Here is a 22,261-nt window from a genome sequence, read left to right as displayed (position 1 = left end):
TAAACACATTTTTGTCATCGTTACTGTTGTCATCAACAACATTATTTACCATGCTCTTTTAGGATTTATCCTAAAGTTGAAAAAAAGTGATGTCAGTACAACACATTTTTATAGTATATGGCAGCTTTGAATAATTATGTGAAAGTAGTTATTTTATTTAAAATAAATTTAATAGTATATGGAAGCACTTTTGAAATTTATTAATTTTATTAGATTTTTAGTAGTTATTTAATTATATATACATATATAATGTATATATGTAGTGAGATTTATATATAGTGAGATTTAAAATTGGATATGCGACCATTAAACTCCCCCTTTTAACTTTTCCCTTATATCTCCCAGACCACTAAGAAAAAGAAGCCTCTGAGCTTTAATCAGTGAGGGATTAGTTTTTATTGTTTGGGAATTAATTAGACAACAAAAGGTGATACCAATTAGGGAAATAGGAAAGTAGAAATACAAATGAATAATCTTAGATCTAAGCTTAGTCTATATTCCTTTATAAAACTCACCGAATCCCAAACTGCCTGCCAGGCCTAGAATCAACACTGAACACCAGACGCGTGTGCTGCCACGGCTAAACTGAGAAGCCAGAGAAAGCCTGAACTTTCCGTTCTACCCTCAATTTTAAGCTGGCGTCCTGGAAGTTCGTCACAGTCTCCACCCCAAAAGGGAGGTCCTTCAAAAGCTGCTTCAGTGGCATGCGCTCAACTTTCAAATGATTCAGCTAAAACTTCTGTTTTTTTATCACAATATATTTGTTTTGTTTTGAATGGAAATGTTTTCAAAGCTTTTTTGCCTTTACACCCCCAGTTCTTAGGTACTAAGCGATTATTAAATACCTTTTGTCTTTAGAGGGAACAATATTATGAAAATATATCTATATTTTTCTAGAGCTAAACGCTAACCATAGGTACCTGGTGGAATCAGTGGTTTCTGGATTTCACTATTCCATTATTCAAGAAAATAATGTTACATAAGATTACTTGCAATTATAAATAAAGGTTAAAATCTGATTTCCAGATTCCATCTTCTTAGGAAGTAGGAATGTGAATGGCTATTTGGATACAATCAGTAGACCATTTTGGCTAGCATTGTAGGAGAGTAGCATGTAAGAGAATAGTGAGAAAGAAATTTGGAGAGTTATGTGTCTGTTTGCCCAAATTCCAGAATGAGTCGTTTGAACTTTATCTTGTATACAGTAAGGATTCATTGAATGGAATTTTGGGAATAATAATTTAGCAGCAGTATGTGGGATGAATTGGAAGAAGGCCTAAAAGCAGGAAAAGTAGAAAAACTATTGTAATGATGAGTTTCGGTATTATGGTTGGTGGCTATGAATGGAAAGGAAGGGAGAAATACAAAGATTAGTAAAAGAACTAGGAATGTTTAGCTCAGATAAGAGATGACCGGGATTTACACTTGCCTTCAGGTATTTGAAGGGTCACAATGGGGCAATTTGTTAACTCCCTGGTTAAGCATTACCTCTGTCTTTTCAATGTGTTAAAAATTCACCGTTTCTTTTAAGGCAAGGTCCATTTCTCTGTTCTTTATATCTTGATATGTTTGTGATTGTTGTCGATTGTTGAATTCATGATAAAAAATGAAAAAAAGAAAAACATGCATGTTTGGTTATGTAACATGTGTATAGTTATAAGAAATTACTGTGTTTTTAGTTCACTAATTTGCCTTAGCTTCAAGACCTATTTTAAGGTGCTTTTAGCTCAAATGTGGGGGGTGGGGGGAGGAAGTAAGATCAGCTTTAGACTGACCCTGACCAGTTGAAGGACAGAGGGCTTTTCTGAGCTAAATTCTAAAAATTCCTTCTGATTGGATGAAATATTTTATTGCTAATTTTTTTTGTAATAGGGAAATGGGCATATTTTATTACCAATTTTTTTCTCCCCAAGCTTTGTAAATAAAAAGAGAAACAATTCATCTTGCAACTTCGGGCAGGTGGGGCTTGTTAGCCTTGGCAGGCAACCCACCTAGGGAAAGGAAACCCTGATTTTAAACCTCCGCTGCCTTGCAGCTATACCCATATATGGGAAAGGCTTTGGGAGTTAACCCCAAGGAAAAATCAGGACTTGGAGTCCCTTAGGCATTTGGATATTGGACATCACATCCCTCTGGCAACTCCTGTGGAGGCACTGGTGCCAAACTGTATTGGCTCTGCCTCTCCTTTGGATCCACCAGTGTCTCCGAGGGGGAAAACCTGCTGCATGGGCAACAGCTTGTTTTCCATATTGATCCGCCCAGGCCAGCGCCCTGGAGAGGACACTCCAGCTACTCCTCATGGGGTAGATACAACACGGGATGCGGCAGTTACCGGTTATAAGTCACTCAGGAGCTGTGGCTCCCATTTCGGACTGCACAGCCACACTGTGGCTCTTCAAGGCACTGATCCATGGTCATCCTCGACTTGTGGAGGCCTGCTATTATATTAACTCAATTTATGAAGAGCAGGTAGTATTTGCCTGATGGATAATTCTATATGTTAGTCCTGAAAAACTTAGTTCTAAGATAACTAGTGGAGCTTACTGGGATGGAAGCAGGCAGAAGAACTGTTGGGGATTTAGAGTGAAGATGCATAGAAGTACTAGCAGAACTGAAAGTTTTAAAGTGGAACTTCAATTCAACTATGAGAAAGCTAGTTTTACTTCATGATGGTATTGTGGGAATTAAAGGCAACATTAAAGTAAGTCCCTGATTACACAGGCTTTTTTGGGTATGTAATTGTTTTGAATTGTGTGTGTGTGTGTGTGTGTGTGTGTGTGTGTGTGTGTGTTCTGAAGGGCATTTTTTTTTTTTTTGGTGGGAGTCAGAGAGTCCCCTGAAGCTTTTCGTAGGGAAGCAGTCATTGTGCAATTGAAAATGAAAACTTCCCATGTTTATGTATGCTGCACTAAATGTTGAGAGATGCAGCAAGCTTTTTTTGTGAATGTGTGTGATTGCCCTTTCCCCTTTTGCTGATATTGCTTTTTTTGTGGGGCAATTGGGGTTAAGTGACTTGCCCAGGGTCACACAGCTAGTAAGTGTTAAGTGTCTGAGGCTGGATTTGAACTCAGGTCCTCCTGAATCCAGGGCCGGTGCTCTATCCACTGCGCTACTTGCTTTTTTAAGAAGGACTTTGGTCTACAGTTTTCTAGAATGTGAGCATGGGGAGGAGAGCAAGAGGGATGCTGCACAGGGTGCTTAAACTTTCTTCCTGCCATGTGGCTGAGTTCCAATGGGCTTCAGGAATTCAGTTTCCTATATTGATGTGTTTCATGGCCTGAGCCCCATTTTCTCTGTAGCTGTGGGAGCAGAATGATAGAAGACATCCACCTAGAGTGTAATTATACTCTCAGTTTATAAAACTAACACTGTAGGGTGAAATGAAGAATAAGACTATTTCTTTCTTCCTCAGTTTTTCCTTGGGCCAGTTATTGCACTGATACAGGCTCCAGAAGTGTGACCCCTCTCTTTAATCTGCAAGTAGGGGGATTGAAATCTCTTTCTAGCCTCCTCTCTCATCTCTCCACTCCCCTAGCCATGCAAGGGAAGCATTGGTGGGAGTTGTTTGGGCTGAACTCTTAATAGAGTAGCCTGAGGTGGTTTTTTTCCTCTTCCAATAAATTATGCATATACATGTCTAGATTGAGTGTGTAATTTAAAATATAGAAGGTTGGTTGTATTGAAGAAAATTTCTCATAAGGTTGTCAGAGATTTTTCTTTAATTTTATACCATATTATACCATGTTTATACCATGTCATACCAGTTATACCATGAAGAGCCCTGTGGACCTTGTGAAGCTCTAGTGGATGAAAGTGGGAGCTAGTTGGTTAATTGTTCTCTGGTGGACAGTGGAGATTCAGAAGGCTTTAGGAATACTCACTTATATCCCAGACAGGAGGGTAGGGTGGGTGAACCAGGTAGACTCTGTTGGAAATCATTAGCTGGTGGTCAGATGGTCAGTCAGTCAGTAAATATTGAGTGCCTACTATGTGCCAGGCATTATGCCCAATGCTGGTTATACAAAAAGAGGCAAAAGACAGTCCCTGCCCTCAAGGAATTCATAGTCTAATGAGGGGCAACAAGGGAACAAACAAATACGTTCATACAAACTATTTACAGGAAGTACCTTGAATATAGCACCATGCAGGTAAGTTATATACTTGCATCCTGGTTAATTAATAAAGCCACAGTTTTTTGAAGGCTTAGAGAAAGCAGGATATGACTATGTTGTGGGCTGCTTATGCTCTTATAGCACCTTGAGTCACTTGGGACACATGGATTTGTGGATGGAGTGCTAGACTTGGAATCAGGGAGACCTGATCCACATTAGCTCTGGCCCACCCCCACTACCACCCCCAAAAAAGGCAAGAAAAAGAAACATAAGGAAATATGCTTCAGTATGTACTTTGAGTCTTTCAGTTCTCTTATCTCAAGGTGGATTCTATGTTTCATCATGAATCCTATAGAATTGTGTTGGTTAGGGTTGCTAAGTGTTTCAGAGTTGATTATCTTTACAATATTTCTATTACTATGTAAATTGTTCTCCTGGTTCTGCTTACTTCACTTTGTATAATTTAATACAATTCTTTCCAGTTTTTACTGAAACCATCCCCTTCATAATTTTTTTTTCTCGAGATAATGGAGTTAAATGACTTGCCCAGGGTCTCACAGCTAGTGAGTGTTAAATGTTGAGGCCAGATTTGAACTCGGGTCCTCCTGACTCCAGGGCTGGAGTCACTGTGCCACCTAGCTTCCTCCCTTCATAATTTTTTAAAAGCACAATAGTATTTCAATCACATTCACATACCATAACTTGTTTAGCCATTTCCCTGGTTTATGGGCATCTTCTTAGTTTTTAATTTTTTGCCACCAAAAAGAACTGGTATAGTTTTGCACATATGGGTCCTTTCATCTTTCTTTGATCTCTTTGGGGTATAGAGCTAGTAGTTGAATCTCTGGGTCAGAGGGCTTAATAGTTTTTTGAGTGTAGTTCCAAATTGCTGCCCAAAATGGTTGGACTAGTTCATGGCTCCACTAGCCAGCTCATTAGTGTGCCTCTTTTTCCACAATCTCTTCATCATTTGTCATTTTCTTTTTTTGTCATCTTAGACAATCTGATGGTTGTGAGGTGGTACCTAAAGACTTGTTTTAATTTCTGTTTCTCTAATTATTAATGATTTAGATTATCTCTGCATACCTATTGGTAGCATTGGTTTCTTTTCTGAAAACTGCCTGTTTATATCCTTTGACCATTTATCAGCTGGAGAATTACTCTTACTCTTGTACCGTTGACTCATTTCCCTTTATATTTAAGAAATTGCTCGTATTTTTTCATAAATTCAGCATAAAGGAACTACCAAACATACTGGGATTCCTTTGTGCTAACTTTAGCATTTTATTGCTGTTAGTTCAATATTCTATCATTTTCCCCTTATTCCCAATCCTTTCCAATAATACACCTTGATGTCACTTATATACTTAGATTTTTATTGATAAATGAATTCTACTTATATCCTTTCTAGAATGTAATCTCCCTGAAAGTAGGGCCTGTTTAATTTTTGTCTTTGTGTGCCCAGCACCTGGCACATAATGATGTTTTGTAAATACTTTTGGTTGATATACAGTTATTTATTTCCCAAGTGAAACAGATAAATAATCTATAGAGGGTCACTAATCACTAAATTGAGGCAAGCTACATGGCTTAATGGATAGAGTGCTGGACCTGGAGTCAGAAAGACCTGAGTTCAAATATGGCTTCTGAACCTGGGCAAGTGACTTAATCTCTGTTTGCCTTAATCCACTGGAGAAGGGAATAGCAAAACACTCCAATATCAGTTTGCCAAGAAAACCCCATATGAGGTCATGAAGAGTTGGACACAAGTGAATGACTAAACAACAAATTACTAAATTAGCTATTGTCTTAGGTTACTGGTTAATATATTTGCCTCTGAAAATCCTAAACAGTTACAGTGCTTTTTTTGGTGTTTGTTTCTTTATAGGAAACACAAGAATATACAAGAAACGTTGTTAGATATTGCCTAGAAGCACTTCAAGACTGGTTTGATGCCATTAACTTTGTAGATGAGGTATGTATTTGTCTCAGCATTTAGCAAAATTGTTTGACCTTAATGTTTAATCAGAGAATAATACCTCCCAAATAAAATGAGAAACAAAAAATTAGATTTTTACTTATATAAGAAATTATTGTTTTTAATACTGTACACTGGGAAAAAAAGTCTTGGGGGGGGGTCTGTTCTCTTCCTCCCCTACCCCCCTCAAGTTTTAGTACAGAGATGATACTTAATACTAGTAATAATTTTTGTTGGTTTTATAGAGAAGGAAGTATTTATTTCATCAGATATTTAGTGAGTTAGCAGAGATCAAGAGTATAAACTAGTAGTAAGCATATAAGTGTTTTTCTCCTTAGGAATGAGATGCTGCACATTAATGGCAAGCATTACCAAAACTATATTTGCTTATTTGTTTGTTCGTTTGTTTATTTATTGTGTGGGGCAATGAGAGTTAAGTGACTTGCCCAGGGTCACACAGCTAGTAAGTGTCAAGTGTCAGAGACCAGATTTGAACTCAGGTCCTCCTGAATCCAGGGCTAGTGCTTTATCCACTACTCCACCTAGCTGCCACACCAAAACTATATTAAGTGAATGTGTTCCTTATCTGAATTTGAAACGATTTAAAGATACGCCTATAGGAATGAACTGTGAAGGAGTAGATATAATACCTATTGTGATATAGTATTTACACAGTTGGATTAACAGGCTAGTCTTTAAGAAAGAAGTGCTATTAATCAAAGAAGATTGAAAATATCTTTGGGGAATCATAAAAAGGTATCATTCTTTGAGATTTTATTTACATGCTTTTAATCTGAATAGTTAGTAAGATAGTGAGAAGGCACTGTATGATTTGGGTATGTTAAAATTTAGTTGAGTGACATAAGCATATAGCTAACAGCTGTCTTTGTGGGAGCAGATGACTACATTCATTTAGCTTTATTAAGATGTGCTTTCCGAAGGATACTAAATGTTGTAAGAATTTTGATGTGGTTTAAGATAGAGTTAATGAAATAATGTGAGAGGGGGGCAGCTAGGTGGAGCAGTGGATAAAGCACTGGCCTTGTATTCAGGAGGACCTGAGTTCACATCCAACCTCAGACACTTGATACTTACTAGCTGTGTGACCCTGGGCAAGTCACTTAACCCTCATTGCCCTGGGTGGGGTGGGGTTGGGGGTGAAAGAAAGAAAGAACCTGAGATTGTATGTGGAGTTGGAAGAGGTAAATATTATAATCTTATATGATGTTTTGTACTTTTGTTGGAAAGAATTTTAACATGTATTATGTCACTTGTTTCTCACAATAGTCTTATAAGGGAGGCAAGATATTATTTACCTTCATTTTGCTGATGGTGGGAGATTGAAATACAGAGAAATTAAATGATGTATTCTGAATTAATTGGTAAATTCTTTTTTTTTTAAGTGAGGCAATTGTTTTCTCTGTGATAATCCATTTTCAAGTCTTCTGAGATCATTGTGTTCTTTGCATTTATACAACAACATTGGTTATTGGTATTAAAAATATGTGTCAGGGCAGCTAGGTGGTGCAGTGGATAACATTGGTCCTGGATTCAGGAGCACCTGGGTTCAATTACAGCCTCAGACACTTGACACTAGCTGTGTGACCCTGGGCAAGTCACTTAACCCTCATTGCTCCACCAAAAAAAAAAAAAAAGTGTCTGTTTCCTGGAGAAGCTTGGTTCTTCTATTTATTAAAGGAGATTTTATGTTTTCTGAAGGCCTACTTTCTTCCTCCTCTCTCGCTTCTCCTTATCATGCTCTTCTTCCTCATTTTCCTTCTCTTTCTCCTACTCCTCCAGCCTAGTCCAATGCCCATTTGTACTGTTTTCCTAGGTAACAAATACCAATACACAAGCTCTATATATTTGTCCATCTAACCGCAAGACTAAATCTGGTCAGTAGACATTCTTCATCCACAACATTTCAGGGTAGATGGTCAGGACAAACTCTTGGGTACCAATAGTTCTTTTCTGGGAGGTTCTCTGATGTTTCTCTTCTAGTTAGTGAATTATATCATAGATAACAACTGTAAATAAAGGGAGAGACCCTACCTTCTAAAAATTTCCTATTCTAATCATTTATTAAAAAAAATTCCCAATAGCAGTAAAAAGTTATTTCGCATCTGTTGTCATTATTGTAGCTCCTTAGTGTCTATGGTATGGTTTTCATACTATTCATCATAGTTATCTGTGGCTGTGTTGATTTTCCAGGTTTTGACTATATAGGAAGATCTGTTCTAACATTTTTAGCTTTATTTCTATTTTTTTCTTATGTAGTTAATTTTCTTTGGCTTAATTTAAAGAACTTTTTATATAGAAAAAATTTTCAATTGTGTTATTTTTTCATTAATATTTTAGAAAAACTTAAACCTTTTGGTATAGGAGTAAAACAAAATCCAGGTTTTATTTGAGCATATCTTATCTTTACAGAATTATATAAAGTATTGTTTTTACCTGTGGCATTTTATTTTCTTTGTTTATATTTCAGCCAGCTCCCAACCAGGTTACTTTTCATTTGCCGCTACATCGTTATTATGCTATGTTTTTGAGTAAGGTAAGATTTGCCTTTGTATGTATGGTTCTTTCCTTTTCTGATAGGTGGGAAAATATATTTTAGATTAAAAAAAATCTAAATTCTCTTAATTTTGTTTGTAGGCTGTGAAATGTCAAGAGCTAGATCTAGATTCTATTTTACCAGATCAGGAAATGTTGATGAAATTGATGATTCACCCACTTCAAATCCAGGTAAGTTTTTATGCTTCTTGGAGGTTTTAGGTAACAGTTCTTGGTTATATCAAGTGCATTTAAGTCTTATTTGACTTAGAATCATATAACAGAGGCATAAGGGACCTTAATTTTGGAGAAATAATTTTTTCCAACTCGTTTGTTTTTATCATAATTGTCATAGTTGAAATATTTGTGCTTGACTCTCTTTTTTGCCACATCACTTGAATTTTTGAGTAAAATTTTTCTTTGGAAGTTTTCCTAGAAATGACCATTTTCCCATCTTTATTTGGCCTTTTATGTAACAAAAACACCAAAAGTGTTTTACTGTGAATGAAGAGACTTGTATTCAATGGTCACTAACTCACTTTCATTCAAAGCTCTTTTAATTCACTGATTCTCAGCTTTCTTTATCAGTTAATTGTTGTTTCTGAGGTTTTTTTAGCTCTAAAATACTAGGATTGTATGTTTATTGGTATTTCTCTTTGTTTACAAATAAGCAGAATATGTTACTTAAGTTGGTTTTTCATTAAGTGATAGTTTTATCAGTAAATCAACAGGTGTTTGTTTAGGATCTTTGTGGGGCAGCTAGGTGGCAAGCACTGGCCCTGGATTCAGGAGGACCTGAGTTCAAATCCGGCCTCAGACCCTTGACACTTACTAGCTGTGTGACCCTGGGCAAGTCGCTTGGACCCAATTGCCTCACCAAAAAAAAAAAAAAAGGATCTTTGGAAGATAAAAAAGACAGTATCCAGGTATTCTGGGGAGGGGGAAAGAGAGATATGAAGAAATACATGATGACATCTCTTCTAAGGAGGTTCCAGACTATTTGAAGAGACAAGGTATAAATACTTAAGGAGTTACATAACAGAATAAGAAATTGATAGAATTATTGTCAATCTGAAATATTGCTTTATTCCATTTACCAAATGAGTTAGTGTTATTTTTGTAGTTTGTAGTAAATAGTTGAAGTAGGGAAAATTGATCAGATAATCCTGGATAATCCTGTCCATATTATTTGCTACACTTAGCAGCAATTACTCTATAAATGCATGATTTTGTGATAAATTAATTGTGGTACTTCTCAGTAATGAAAGATAGAGGCCACATGTATAGGAATATATATATATATATAAAATATACACACACACATATATATATGTGTATATATATTATATATGACCTAATGATGTTTATTAAAGGATATTCTTTCTAATCAATAAAGGTCTGAGGAAGTCTGTGTTTTGATTTGGGTCTTGACCAGCTCTTTGGGCCTATTGTCTCAGATTAGCTTGACTGTGGCAACGTTCAAATGGCTCATATGGGTTGCAACACCAAAGATAGGTGTTAGTACTCCAGGTAGAGTGCCAGTATTAAAGATAGTTCACCAGGTTTCTCTTGTGCACAAAATATGACCCACCTCCGATTTATGTTAGTTATATTTTGGGGCCATGATTGACTTGATGAAATGGAAGATAAAGTATCCAAATTTCATTTTCTTATTTCCACTTAGGGTTCAGAAATCTATTATCTGTATAAGCTAGGATACTACCAAAAAACCACTTCATTTGGGCTGAAATGAGTATTATCATAATTTTGAAAATGGGAAGAAATCTTCCTAGCAGTTTAGGGGTGTAAAGCAACAGGTAGCATAGGTAAGTAGAAAAATTAACAATCAATATGAACAGAGAATACCTTAAGATACTTATATCCAAATAGCTTTACCAATGCCAAAGGAAATGACTATGAGGCATATTCTTTTAGTTAAAAAACAATAAAACCTTTGCTTTAAGGAATTTTTAATGTTCACTTGTTAACATTTCCAGGAAGCAGTATCACTTGAGAGAAGAAAAGCATTTATTTACGTAAAGTCCCAAATAACAAACATAGTCTTGTGTATATTATGAAAAGGGGTATAATAGGTACGCACTGGACATTATAGGTGCATTACAGCACTCACAACTCAATTAGCATTAAAGCTCATTCATATATTTTTACTGATTTATTTAGCAATTTGTATTTCTCATATTGAAGTTTCACATTATAATTTTTACTATAGATATTTGTTTACATGTCTTATTTCCCCTACTATCTATATTCTTCATGAAGGCAGGTTTTGAATTGGCTTTTCTTTGTATAGCTATGAATAGCATAAATAGCTGCTGAACAAATGAACACATGTATTAATCTGTCTTCCTACACTTTCTCATCTCATTCTCCCACATGTTGGTAATAAAATCTGTGCAGTGACTAGCCAGGCATAGGGGCCAATGTCTGGAGGTTGAGCCAATGCATGATTAGAATGTTAACTCTGTTTTGTGCTTAAATCTAGTATTTCTTTAAATATTATATTGTTGCTCATGGATAGGCAGAGCTAATATAGTAAAAATGACAATACTACCTAAATTAATTTACTTATTCAGTGCCATACCAATCAGACTACCTAAAAATTATTTTATAGAGCTAGAAAAAATAATAACAAAATTCATCTAGAAAAACAAAAAATCAAGAATATCCAGGGAAATAATGAAAAAAAAATTCACAGGAAGATGGGTTAGCGGTACCAAGCCTGGAGCTTTACTATAAAGCGGCAGTCATCAAAACTATCTGGTACTGGCTAAGAAATAGAGTAGAGGATCAATGGAATAGGTGAGGCACAGGAAATGCAGTAGTAAATGACACTAGTAATGTAGTGTTTGATAAACCCAAAGACTCCAGTTTCTGGGATAGGAACTCAGTATTTGACAAAAACTGCTGGGAAAACTGGAAGATAGTATGGCAGAAATTAGGCATAGACCAACATATGACACCTTATACTAAAATAAGGTCAAAATAGATACATGATTTAGACATAAAAGGTGATAACATAGGTAAATTAGAGAAAGGAATAGTCTGCCTTTCAGATCTTTGGAAAGGAAAACAGTTTATGACCAAACAAGAGATAGAGTATATTATAAAATACAAAATGGATGATTTTGATTACATTAAATTAAAAAATTTTTGTACAAACAGAAGCAGCGCATCCAGAATTAGAAGGGAGGCAGAAAGCTGGGAAACAATTTTTATGGCCAGTACTTCTGATAAAGGCCTCATTTCTAAAATATATAGGGAACTAAATCAAATTTATAAAAATCCAAGTCATTCCCCAATTGAGAAATGGTCAAAGGATATGAACGGGCAGTTTTCTGATGAAGAAACCAAAGCTGTCTATTCCCATATGAAAAAATGCTCTAAATCTCTAATGATTAGAGAGATGCAAATTAAAACAACTCTGAGGTACCACCTGACACCTATCAGATTGGCTAAAATGACAAAAAAGGAAAATAATAAATGTTGGAGAAGCTGTGGGAAAATTGGAACACTAATACATTGTTGGTGGAGCTGTGAACTGATCCAACCATTCTGGAGAGCAGTTTGGAATTATGCCCAAAGGGCTATAAAGTTGTGTATACCCTTTGACCCAGCAATACCACTTTTGGGTCTTTTTCCCAAAGAGATCATGGAAGGGGGAGAGGGACCCACATGTACAAAAATATTTATAGCTGCTCTTTTTTGTGGTGGCAAGGAATTGGAAGTTGAGGGGATGCCCATCAATTGGGGAATGGCTGGACAAGTTGTGGTATATGAATACAATGGAATACTATTGTGCTGTAAGAATCGATGAGCAGGAGGAGTTCAGAGAAACCTGGTAGGTCTTGTGTGGGCTGATGATGAGTGAGATGAGCAGAACCAGAAGAACATTGTACACAGTATCATCAATACTGAGTGTTGATCTACTGTGATGGACTTTATTCTTCTCACCAGTGCAATGATACATAAGAGTTCCAGGGAACTCATGATAGAAGAGGATCTCCAAATACAGGGGAAAAAAAAAAAGAACTGTGGAGTATAGATGCTGAATGAACCATACTATTTCTTTTGTTTTTGGTGCTGTTGTTTTTCTATTTTGAGGTTTTTTGTCATTGCTCTGATTTTTCTCTTATAACATGACTAATGCAGAAATATGTTTAATGTTATTATGTATATATATATATATATGCACATATATACATATACACATACATATATATAACCTATATCAGATTACCTGCTATCTAGGGGAGGGGGGAGGGAAGGGAGGGAGGGAGAAAAATCTGAAATTGGAAAGCTTGTATAAACAAAAATTGGTAACTATCTTTATATGTAACAGGAAAAAAATAAAATACTTTATTAAAAAAAACAAAAAAAATATTATATTGTTATTGGGAGTTGTTGAGATATAATTAATCACTAGTAGTTTTTCAGTTTAAAAGACTTCAAGCAAACATCTTGGTATTAGTATCTTAAAGAGATCATTATGTAAAGGTACTGATGCATTAACTTGCAAATAAGTTATTCTTTATTCATTGCTTTAGCAGTAATGTATTGTTTTTATTTTTATTAATTATGAATTTGTTATTCATTCTCCCTAGCGGATTTTTAGTTTAAGAAAATATTTAGCTAGTTCTAGTGATCAGTTCTAATCCTAAAATATTTTTAGATAACCATCCATGCTTGTATGCAGACTGTATTTAGAAAATAAGCATTCCCACATTGAGTTGCTAAATAATACTGTTAATTTTTTTCTTCTAAATAGGCAAGTCTCTCTGAAATTCACAGTAACATGTGGGTTAGAAATGGCCTTCAGATCAAAGGGCAAGCCATGACTTATGTACAGTCTCATTTCTGTAATTCCATGATTGATCCTGACATATACCTATTACAGGTAAAATCACCATTTACCTTAGATACTGTGCTCATAAGTGAACCTGAATGCTGAGAAATAAAATACTCTTTTTTTTCTTTCAAAGGTCTGTGCTTCTAGACTTGACCCAGATTATTTTATTTCATCTGTCTTTGAGAGGTAAGCAATATTGAAATATTTTATCAGGTATCATAGGATATTTTCAGTTATATTTTATTCTTCTAAATTTTAAATGTTACATTTTCCCCCCATAGATTTAAGGTAGTGGATTTGTTGACAATGGCTTCCCAACATCAAAATACAATACTTGATTCAGAGCATGAGAGATCTATGTTAGAAGGAGCCCTCACGTTTCTTGTGATTCTGTTGAGCCTTCGTTTACATTTAGGTAAAAACTGCAATTATTCATATGCAAATAGAACAGCTACCTTTAAAATAGTTACAGTTAAACCTCTTATTTCAAAAAGAGGTTGTGAGTAGTAAATCTAATATAAATTATTTTAGATTGTTAATATTGCTTGCAAATTTAAAAATTAATTCACTTTAATACTTTATCTGAAATAGCTGAAAACAGCAATTAAAGTAGTTAAATCTGAGACACCCATCTTTATTTCTTAAACTTTTGAAGCATACTGAACATTTTAGAGGATAGATTAGTAAAATTTGTTGCAAATAGATTCTTTATAATTCCTATAATTTATCCTTATTTAGATGTACTAATTTTTTTTTAAATTTTTATTATTTTTAGGAATGACAGATGATGAAATCCTCAGGGCAGAGATGGTAGCCCAACTTTGTATGAATGACCGGACACATAGTTCATTGCTGGATCTCATATCCTTAGAAGTTTTTGTTTAATTTTCAGTTGATTGCAGGTTTGATTTACTATATTGAAAGAAATTTGAAATATGTCCATAATGAAAGTTGCAGAATGTTAGAACTGGAAGGGACTTTGGAGATCATCTTGTCAACTCCTTTATTTCATATATGAAGAAACTGATGTTCAAAAGGTTAAGTGATATGTTCAAGGGTTACAGAACAAATCCATGGAAGTCTGTCTGCAAGAGACCCCAGGTTTCCTGATTTCGGGTCTCCTCATTCTTCTGATTTTTCTGCAATAACATGTCTCTTTTGCATGTTAATTGGATTAGGTAAAGATAGAATAAATTATAACTTCAGGTTTTTTTTTTTTTTTAAGTGAGGCAATTGGGGTTAAGTGACTTGCCCAGGGTCACACAGCTAGTAAGTGTTAAGTGTCTGAGGCCACCCAGCTGCCTCATAACTTCAGTTTAAAAAAAAAATGTATTGGACCCATGACTTCATAGGTATATGGAAATGTCTGGTGGGGAATTTCCTTTTCCAAAGCAGATCAGCACTTTCTCTGTAATTCGTGGTTTTAGAGATCTCTCTCTCTCTCTCTCTCATTTTGAGTGTAGTAATCCACAGCATTCTACATAGTGTTATGGTAAGCAAACCACTAGTTTCTGAGAACCTCAGTTTCCTCATCTATAAAATGTGGTAATAGTACTTTGTTGATTACCTTTATGAAACCTTTTATGACCAGTTTCAATCTAGCAAATATTTTTTTGTGCTGTTAAAAAAGGAAAGAGGCAATGTTGTATACTGGAAAGTTTGCTACCTTTGGATTGAGATTTGAACTAGATAGTCTCTAAGATTACTTCCAGGTCTATATTTAATAGATATCTTGGGGGGCAGCTAGGTGGCGCAGTGGATAGAGCACCAGCCCTGGATTCAGGAGGACCTGAGTTCATATTTGGCCTCAGACACTTAACACTTACTAGCTGTGTGACCCTGGGCAAGTCACTTAACCCCAATTGCCTCACAAAAAAAAAAATAAAAAATAGATATCTTGGATCTATTAAAAGTAAAACAAAGGTATGTACCATAACATGTATCTATCTGATATAAAATATCTACTTTGAGTTTTCTATTAGTGTTTTTATGAACCTTAATTGAAGATGACCATTTGAAGATTTTTAGGGGGCATTCTTTGAAATTGTAAATCTTACTTATTTTCTTGATGATACTCTATTTTGCTTTCTTTAGTTCCAAGGAAATTGTCTTTTTTATAAAAATGAGAAAAATGAGAAAATGGCAAAAAGGAAATTAGTTTAAAATACAGAGATTTAAAGATTCCTTTTGATTTCCTCCTCCACCCTCCCCAGTATCTGTAATCACCCCATCTCAAGGTGACTATTAGTAGGTATGAAAATGTTGACAAGAAAATACTTTTGATACTCTTCTGTGTTGTATCTGTACAAAGTGAATAGTTGGTAAATGTGTAGATGAAAAATGCCTCTGGCTTCATCCACATGCAGTCATTTTAACAAAGCGACAGGAACAGTGTTGACAGAACGGCTGCATTGTGGGGTCCTCTTGTGGCCACTGCCAGGTATTGTAATAGATCTTGATATTTGGACTGTTCATAAAAAGTAATTTAGTAGAGTGAGTGTCCTGATCAGTTGATATAACTTTTAGCCAGCAATAATTTTTCTTGACATATGACTCACATTCCAGAAAATCCCAATCCCAAAAGTGGAATTATTCCAGGTAGCTACAGTTTTGAATCTGTGTTGTCAGCTGTAGCTGATTTTAAAGCTCCTGTTTTTGAACCTGGAGGTTCTATGCAACAAGGAATGTATACTCCCAAAGGTATGTTAATGCGCATAAGAATACTTTTTTGAAATATTAATTTTCTGAAGGTTAAGCCCTATATGCTAGAAGAAATTACTCAGCCTTGATTTTTTTCAGCCTTATTTTTGTCTTTTACATAAGTGTCAATGATTATTTCTGTCTATTTAGAAAACGTTATTACCCTATTGCAGTAGGGATTCTTGGCCAAGCTTAACCTCAGTGACCAAATATTAGCAGTTAGTGTATTGCTACTTCAGGGAACCATGATTTTATCGATGTGGTTATTTCTTTTACTTGTGCAGATCTGAATCACTCTCTGTCTACATGTAAGATAGTCTTGAAAGCCCAGGATTGTCACCTGTACACCATAAAGAAGCACTATTGTAGGGTTTTGATGAAGTATAAGATGAAATAGTACCCTTCACAGAAAATCATTTCTACAAGTGCACTATAAATGAAAAAATTAAATACTCATCCCCAAATCACCATTTAAAATATCAAAGCAGTTTTAGTCAGAATTCATTGTTCCACTAATAGGATTTATGTTTTGGAATTTTAAAAATGTACTGAAACTTGTCCCTTAAATTTTACTTCAAATTGGAACTTTTTACCATTATCATCCTTATCCTGTCTTCATAGATTGTGAATTTGTTAAAGTCCTGAAATAGGTAAGAAGTTTTACTTACTGAAACATTTTTGAAGTTTTTATCTCATAGAAAAGTTAATGAAGCATGTTCTTCCTATCAGGTGGTCTCTTACTACTTTTTGTCATAACAAAAACCTTGGAAGAACATAGTTCAGCAACCCATATCATAATGGCTTTTTAAAGAAAATCAGTGGTACTAGCTTTACTACTGAAATCAAGCAATTTGTTCCTCAGCTAACTCTAAAATACCGGATAGAAAGGTGTCAATTATATTTAATACCGTTATCATATTGTACACCCTACTGATAATACACATCCAGTTACTACAAAATATCACATTTGAGATTTTAACAAAAGGGTAAATTGAGTGCAGGTCGAGATAGTGGCCCAGACTTTTGGACAGCAAACCATATATCTTTGAAGGATAGCTTGGTAAAGCTATCAGATCTAAACTCCCTTTGTGTTCACATGCATTCTCCAAGGTCAGTTAAATTCCTTGAGTCAGGAGAGTTGGATTTTAAAACTTAACCTATTACCTGCCAGCTGAACTCTGAACTAAGTTCAGAGATAAAGAACCATGAATGACTTAGGCAGTTACAGGGCAAAATCAATCAATTGTAAATGGGATCAATAAGAAAATGATATAGGATCAAGCTTACTCTTCTCAAAAATAGTATTTGAAGTAGATAGAAGGTATGATTATTTTTGGTTTTGGAAATTGATTTTACCACAGAGTCCCTGGAATTAAAAAGTTAAACCTGTTAATTGAATGTTCATATTATTTAGAATAATGTATTAGTAATGTGATAAAATAATGGGATTTAGCAGATACTCAAAGACCCACCTGGGGATTAATCTAAACTGTATCAAGTGAAAGTGATTGACTGCTGATTAGTCTACTTCAAAGTTAACTAGATTGTAATCACACCTGGCTAGCCCTTAAGAAGGTATTGTTCTCAGAAGCTAGACTTTGAACTTGAGAACACCTTCAAGTTCAGTGAACCAATGGATTTGGATGACACCAACCAATCAGCTTGAAGCAGTGTGTAAGGATACCTGTATGCTTTAATAAATGTTTAATGCCCAAAGACTGGTGCTGAAGCTTCTAATTTAAGGCGACCACAATTTAGATTTTAAACATCACAGTAAGCACTTTGAAAATATTTTGGCAGAACTTATAAATTTGCAAATCTATACTTTTATTATTATCTTCCCAATGAGAGTAAAATGTGTTTTGAAAAATTATATATGTAATATATTTTTCCATTATTATTTCAATGTAGTAATAATAACTGTTGGGGAATGTATAAAATAAGAATAGAAATTTTTGTCATTTATACATTAAAGAGAAAGGTAAGTTAATTAGATACTCTTAAATATCGTTAAGAAATTAAATTTAGGTTAAATTTTATTTTTCCATTCAAAGATAAGTAATTAAAAATCTTTAAAATTTTTGTATTGATCAAATATGAATTAAATGTGGAGTAAATGAAGAGGCAAGAAATAATTTCCACTCTAAAGGAACTTACGATTGAGTTCACATTAATATAGATAATTCAAGTATATGTTAGAATATGAAAAATACATAGGAGACAACCAAGCTATGAGGTGGCACAGTGGATAGAGTCTTGGAGTTGGAATCAGAAGGCTTTAGTTCATATCTCTCTTCAGATGTTTATTTGCAGCATGGCCCTGATCAAGTCACTTATTCTCCCTGGGCCTCACTCTCCTTATCTGTAAAATGAAGGGGCTATACTTGATGGCCTTCTGAGAATCTTCTAATGTTATATATCTATGGTCTTTTGGTATGTGTGTTGAGAATAGAATGGGAATTTTTTCTAGGCTGGGGGGATTGCATATGCAGTGGACCAGAAATGGAATTTGTCAAGAGTAGACTTGGGACTATTGCAGAATTCAGTTTGACTGGAATAGAGAATGTCTAAAGCAGGTTTTAGGTGAGGATAGAAGAGTGGTCAGAAGCCAGATTGGAAAATTATAAATCCATACCAGGTTCATTTAAAGGGTTTGTATTTTATATTGTTGGCAGTAGAAAGCCACTGATGGTTTCTGAATCAAGAAGTGATTAGACTTATGCATTAGAAATAATCATAACAACAATAATAGCTAGCATTTTTATAGTGCTTTAAGCTTTGTAAAATGTTTTACATATGTCTTCCCAACAACTCTTTAAGGTAGGTGCTATTACTATCCTCATTTTACATAACAAGGAAATTGAGACTGAGGAGACTTCCCTAGGGTTACATGGTTAGTAAGTGTATAGGGCAAGATTTGAACTTGTGTCTTCCTTACTCCAGGTCTCACATTCTTTCTACTGCACCACCTTGCTGCTTCAGACATATTACTCTGTCAGCAGTGAGAGGATAGATTAGAGAAGGGAGAAACTAGGAGTGGTGAAACTTATTAAGATGTTATTAAAAATAAATCTAAGAGGGAGTTAATGAAGATCTGTACAAGGATGGTTGCATAGTGAATGAAAAAGAGAACAGACAATGATATTTGGTAGCAAATTGGATGTGGAGAGTGAAGGAGAGGAAAGAGTAAAAGATAACTTGAGATTTCAAATCTAATGACTCAGAAAGCAGTGGTACCATGAACAGAAACAAGTTGAGAAGGTTGGCTTTTTGGGGGGAGGGCGGGGAGTATAGTTTTAGATTTTGCTTCCAGAAATGTTATGCAGATGATTTGAATGATGTAGGATTGGATCTTGGCTGGTGTTTGTGGGGAGGGTGTAAATAGAGAGATTTAGTATTTATCTTCATAGAGTGATAATAGAAGCCATAAATTCAACAAAATTACCAAGAAAGCAAGGATACAGATAGGAAGTGACTTTTTATGTAGAGAAGGTGACCTAGGACAAAGCTTTGGGAGGAAGGTTGACAAGGAGAAGGAGTCATAAAAGATATGCTTTACATATATTGAGTGCTTAACAAATGATTATTGAATGAATGACTAAATAAAGAAATCAAGCTAGTAAGGGAATCTGGAGAATACATTAATGTGGAAACCAAGGGAGGAGAGACAAGGAATGGGATGTCAAGTCTTGGGAAGAGGAAGGAGACGATCAAGATTGAAAAAAAAGGTCCTTAAATTTGGTGGTAAAGAGATCATTATTCACCTTGCCACATGCTTGTTTGAATAACCAAACAGTTGTCTTACTGCTTGAATAAGGACGTGCATTTTCAAGACTCTATTTTTCATGTCCGCCTATTAAGACCAAAGTGTGAGAGGTCATGCAGAAAGTTCCAGCTCCTTAAGAAGCTCAAAGGCTGTAGTTCTCAAACTTTTTGGCCTTAGGGCCCTTTTGCATCCTTCAAAATTATTGAGGACCCTTTTTGTTCATATGGACTATATCTAGAAATATTTACCATATTAAAAATTAAAACTGATAAAATTAAAAAATGTTTATTAAAATTCATTAAAAATAATAGTAATCCATTACATGTTAACATAAATAACATTTTTGTAGAAAACAACTATATTTTGTTAAAATTATTGTGAGAATTGGCATTATTTTATATATATTTGTAGTTCTCTTTATTATTTGGTTTAGTAGAAGACAGATATATTCTCATTTTTGCTTCTGAATGAAATCTGTTGTAGTACTGTTTTGTTTGTAGCATATGAACAAAATCTGGCCTTAAATAGGCACGTAATTAGAAAAAGGAGGAAGAATTTCATAGGCAAATAATATTCTAAATTATTATGAAAATAGTTTTCATCTCAGAGACTCTCTAAAAGAGTCTTAGGACTTCTGCCACAGTCCTCAGACCATATTTTGAGAAACTGTGCTCTAACGGAAAGCATGAAAATATAAGCCAATTCTCATATGTAAATAGACTTTTAGTCAAATCCATCTCTGTATACTTACTTCCAAGGTTAGTTTTAGGGAGTGGAAACTTTCCTTAAAGATAATTCCCCCTCCCCCCCATTAGCTCAGTTATGACATCATGACCCAGGATCTTCTGGGTGTTGTGTCTATGATAGTGTGCTGTAGTAGAAAGCAAGTATTGGTCTTAGTGTCAGGAGACTTAGTTGTGAGTGCTGGTTCCTTCTTTAACTAGCCATGTGACTAGGCAGCATACTTAACATCTTTGAGCCTCAGTTTCCTTCTCTGTAAAATGGGAATAATAATATTTATACTACCTACTTTACAGGATTGTTGCGAACAAAGCACTTTATAAACCGTACAGCTATATATGTGCTAGCACCTTTTTTAAAAAATGTATTTGTTCCAGATAAGCCAATGATAATTAGAAAATATTGCCATTATCTCTTAATATTTGCTAAAAGGGGAGAAAGTAGAGTAGCCAGCTCTGTAGAACAGTACTTTGGGCTTAATATGGCACTTTACTTCCCTTTTTTCTCATGTGTTCTTATTCTGAATTAGAATATTGACCACCTTACTAGATCATGAGCTTCATAATGTTAGGGATTTGGTCTTAATTGTTCTATGATCTCCTGAGTTGTACTTTGCCTACAGCAGGCACTTCAGAAAGTTTGAAGAGTCTGTTAAAACTCTTGCACCCAACAGTTTGGAAGATTTAGCTTGCCCTTGTAAATAGCAAGCTATCATATATGTCACAGTAGCCCTCATAATTGTATTACAGAACAGTAATAACTCATGTTTATATGCTAGAGTACAGTAATCAGCTTTTATTATGTTGTCCCAGTATTATCAAGAAAATAGTAAATTATATCTAATTATTGTGAATAGGACTGACTAGGATTTTCACAATTGCTGGTTTGAGGCATAAGTATAATAGGGTTCTGTAACCTTGGTCAGTGGATGTTTGTTGTTCAGTTTTTGTGACCTCACGGGTTTTTTTGACAAAGATACTGGAGTGGTTTGCCATTTCCTTCTCCAGTTCATTTTATAGATGAGGAAACTGAGGCAAACAGGGTCACACAGCTAGTAAGCATCTGGTATCAGATTTGAACTCGGGAAGATGAATCTTCCTGATTCTAGGCCCAGTACTCTATCCACTGCACCATCTAGCTGGCCAACAACATCCTTGTCATTGGATGGGATTAATATTTGATTTACTCTAATGGAAATATTTGTAGATTATTTGGAAATAGTGATTATTGCTTTTAGAATTCTCAAAAATGCTTAATGTTAAATTCAGTGAACATTGTGTCAGAACTGAGTTGGGTGCTCAGATCACAAATAATTAGGACGTGGTTCCTGACTTTAGGGTAGTTAACAGATAAAATTTGTACATGAATGACTGTAATATAAAGTAAAATGTGAGAGGTGCATAAGCAATACAAACAGAGTGCTTGAGTTCAGAAGGAGAAGTTATGTTTGCCTTCAGGTAGGGGAGTCAGAGAAGGCTCCATGAACAGAGGAAATTTGCTGGGCTTTGCAAGAAGAGACGGAATTAAACAGTTACAGAGGAAAA

At 35.1% G+C, this 22,261-nt stretch overlaps 1 protein-coding gene across 8 annotated transcripts in view; it reads left to right on the top strand.

Moving 5' to 3' along the window:
• Nucleotides 1-22,261, top strand: part of UBR3 (ubiquitin protein ligase E3 component n-recognin 3) — a 283,992-nt gene that overhangs the window by 106,312 nt on the left and 155,419 nt on the right. For all 8 annotated transcript variants that reach the window (XM_043992858.1, XM_043992853.1, XM_043992859.1 and 5 more), the window contains 8 exons: nt 6,001-6,087; nt 8,579-8,644; nt 8,746-8,835; nt 13,430-13,558; nt 13,644-13,696; nt 13,792-13,925; nt 14,286-14,371; nt 16,069-16,210. In XM_043992858.1, the coding sequence (XP_043848793.1) occupies nt 6,001-6,087; nt 8,579-8,644; nt 8,746-8,835; nt 13,430-13,558; nt 13,644-13,696; nt 13,792-13,925; nt 14,286-14,371; nt 16,069-16,210 (787 nt within the window). The remainder of the gene's footprint in view (nt 1-6,000; nt 6,088-8,578; nt 8,645-8,745; nt 8,836-13,429; nt 13,559-13,643; nt 13,697-13,791; nt 13,926-14,285; nt 14,372-16,068; nt 16,211-22,261) is intronic.

This window comes from Dromiciops gliroides, chromosome 3 (assembly GCF_019393635.1).
Source record: "Dromiciops gliroides isolate mDroGli1 chromosome 3, mDroGli1.pri, whole genome shotgun sequence".
Taxonomy (NCBI): domain Eukaryota; kingdom Metazoa; phylum Chordata; class Mammalia; order Microbiotheria; family Microbiotheriidae; genus Dromiciops; species Dromiciops gliroides.
The sequence above is the reverse complement of the archived record's forward strand: the minus strand, read 5'-3'. Positions and strand labels throughout refer to the sequence as shown.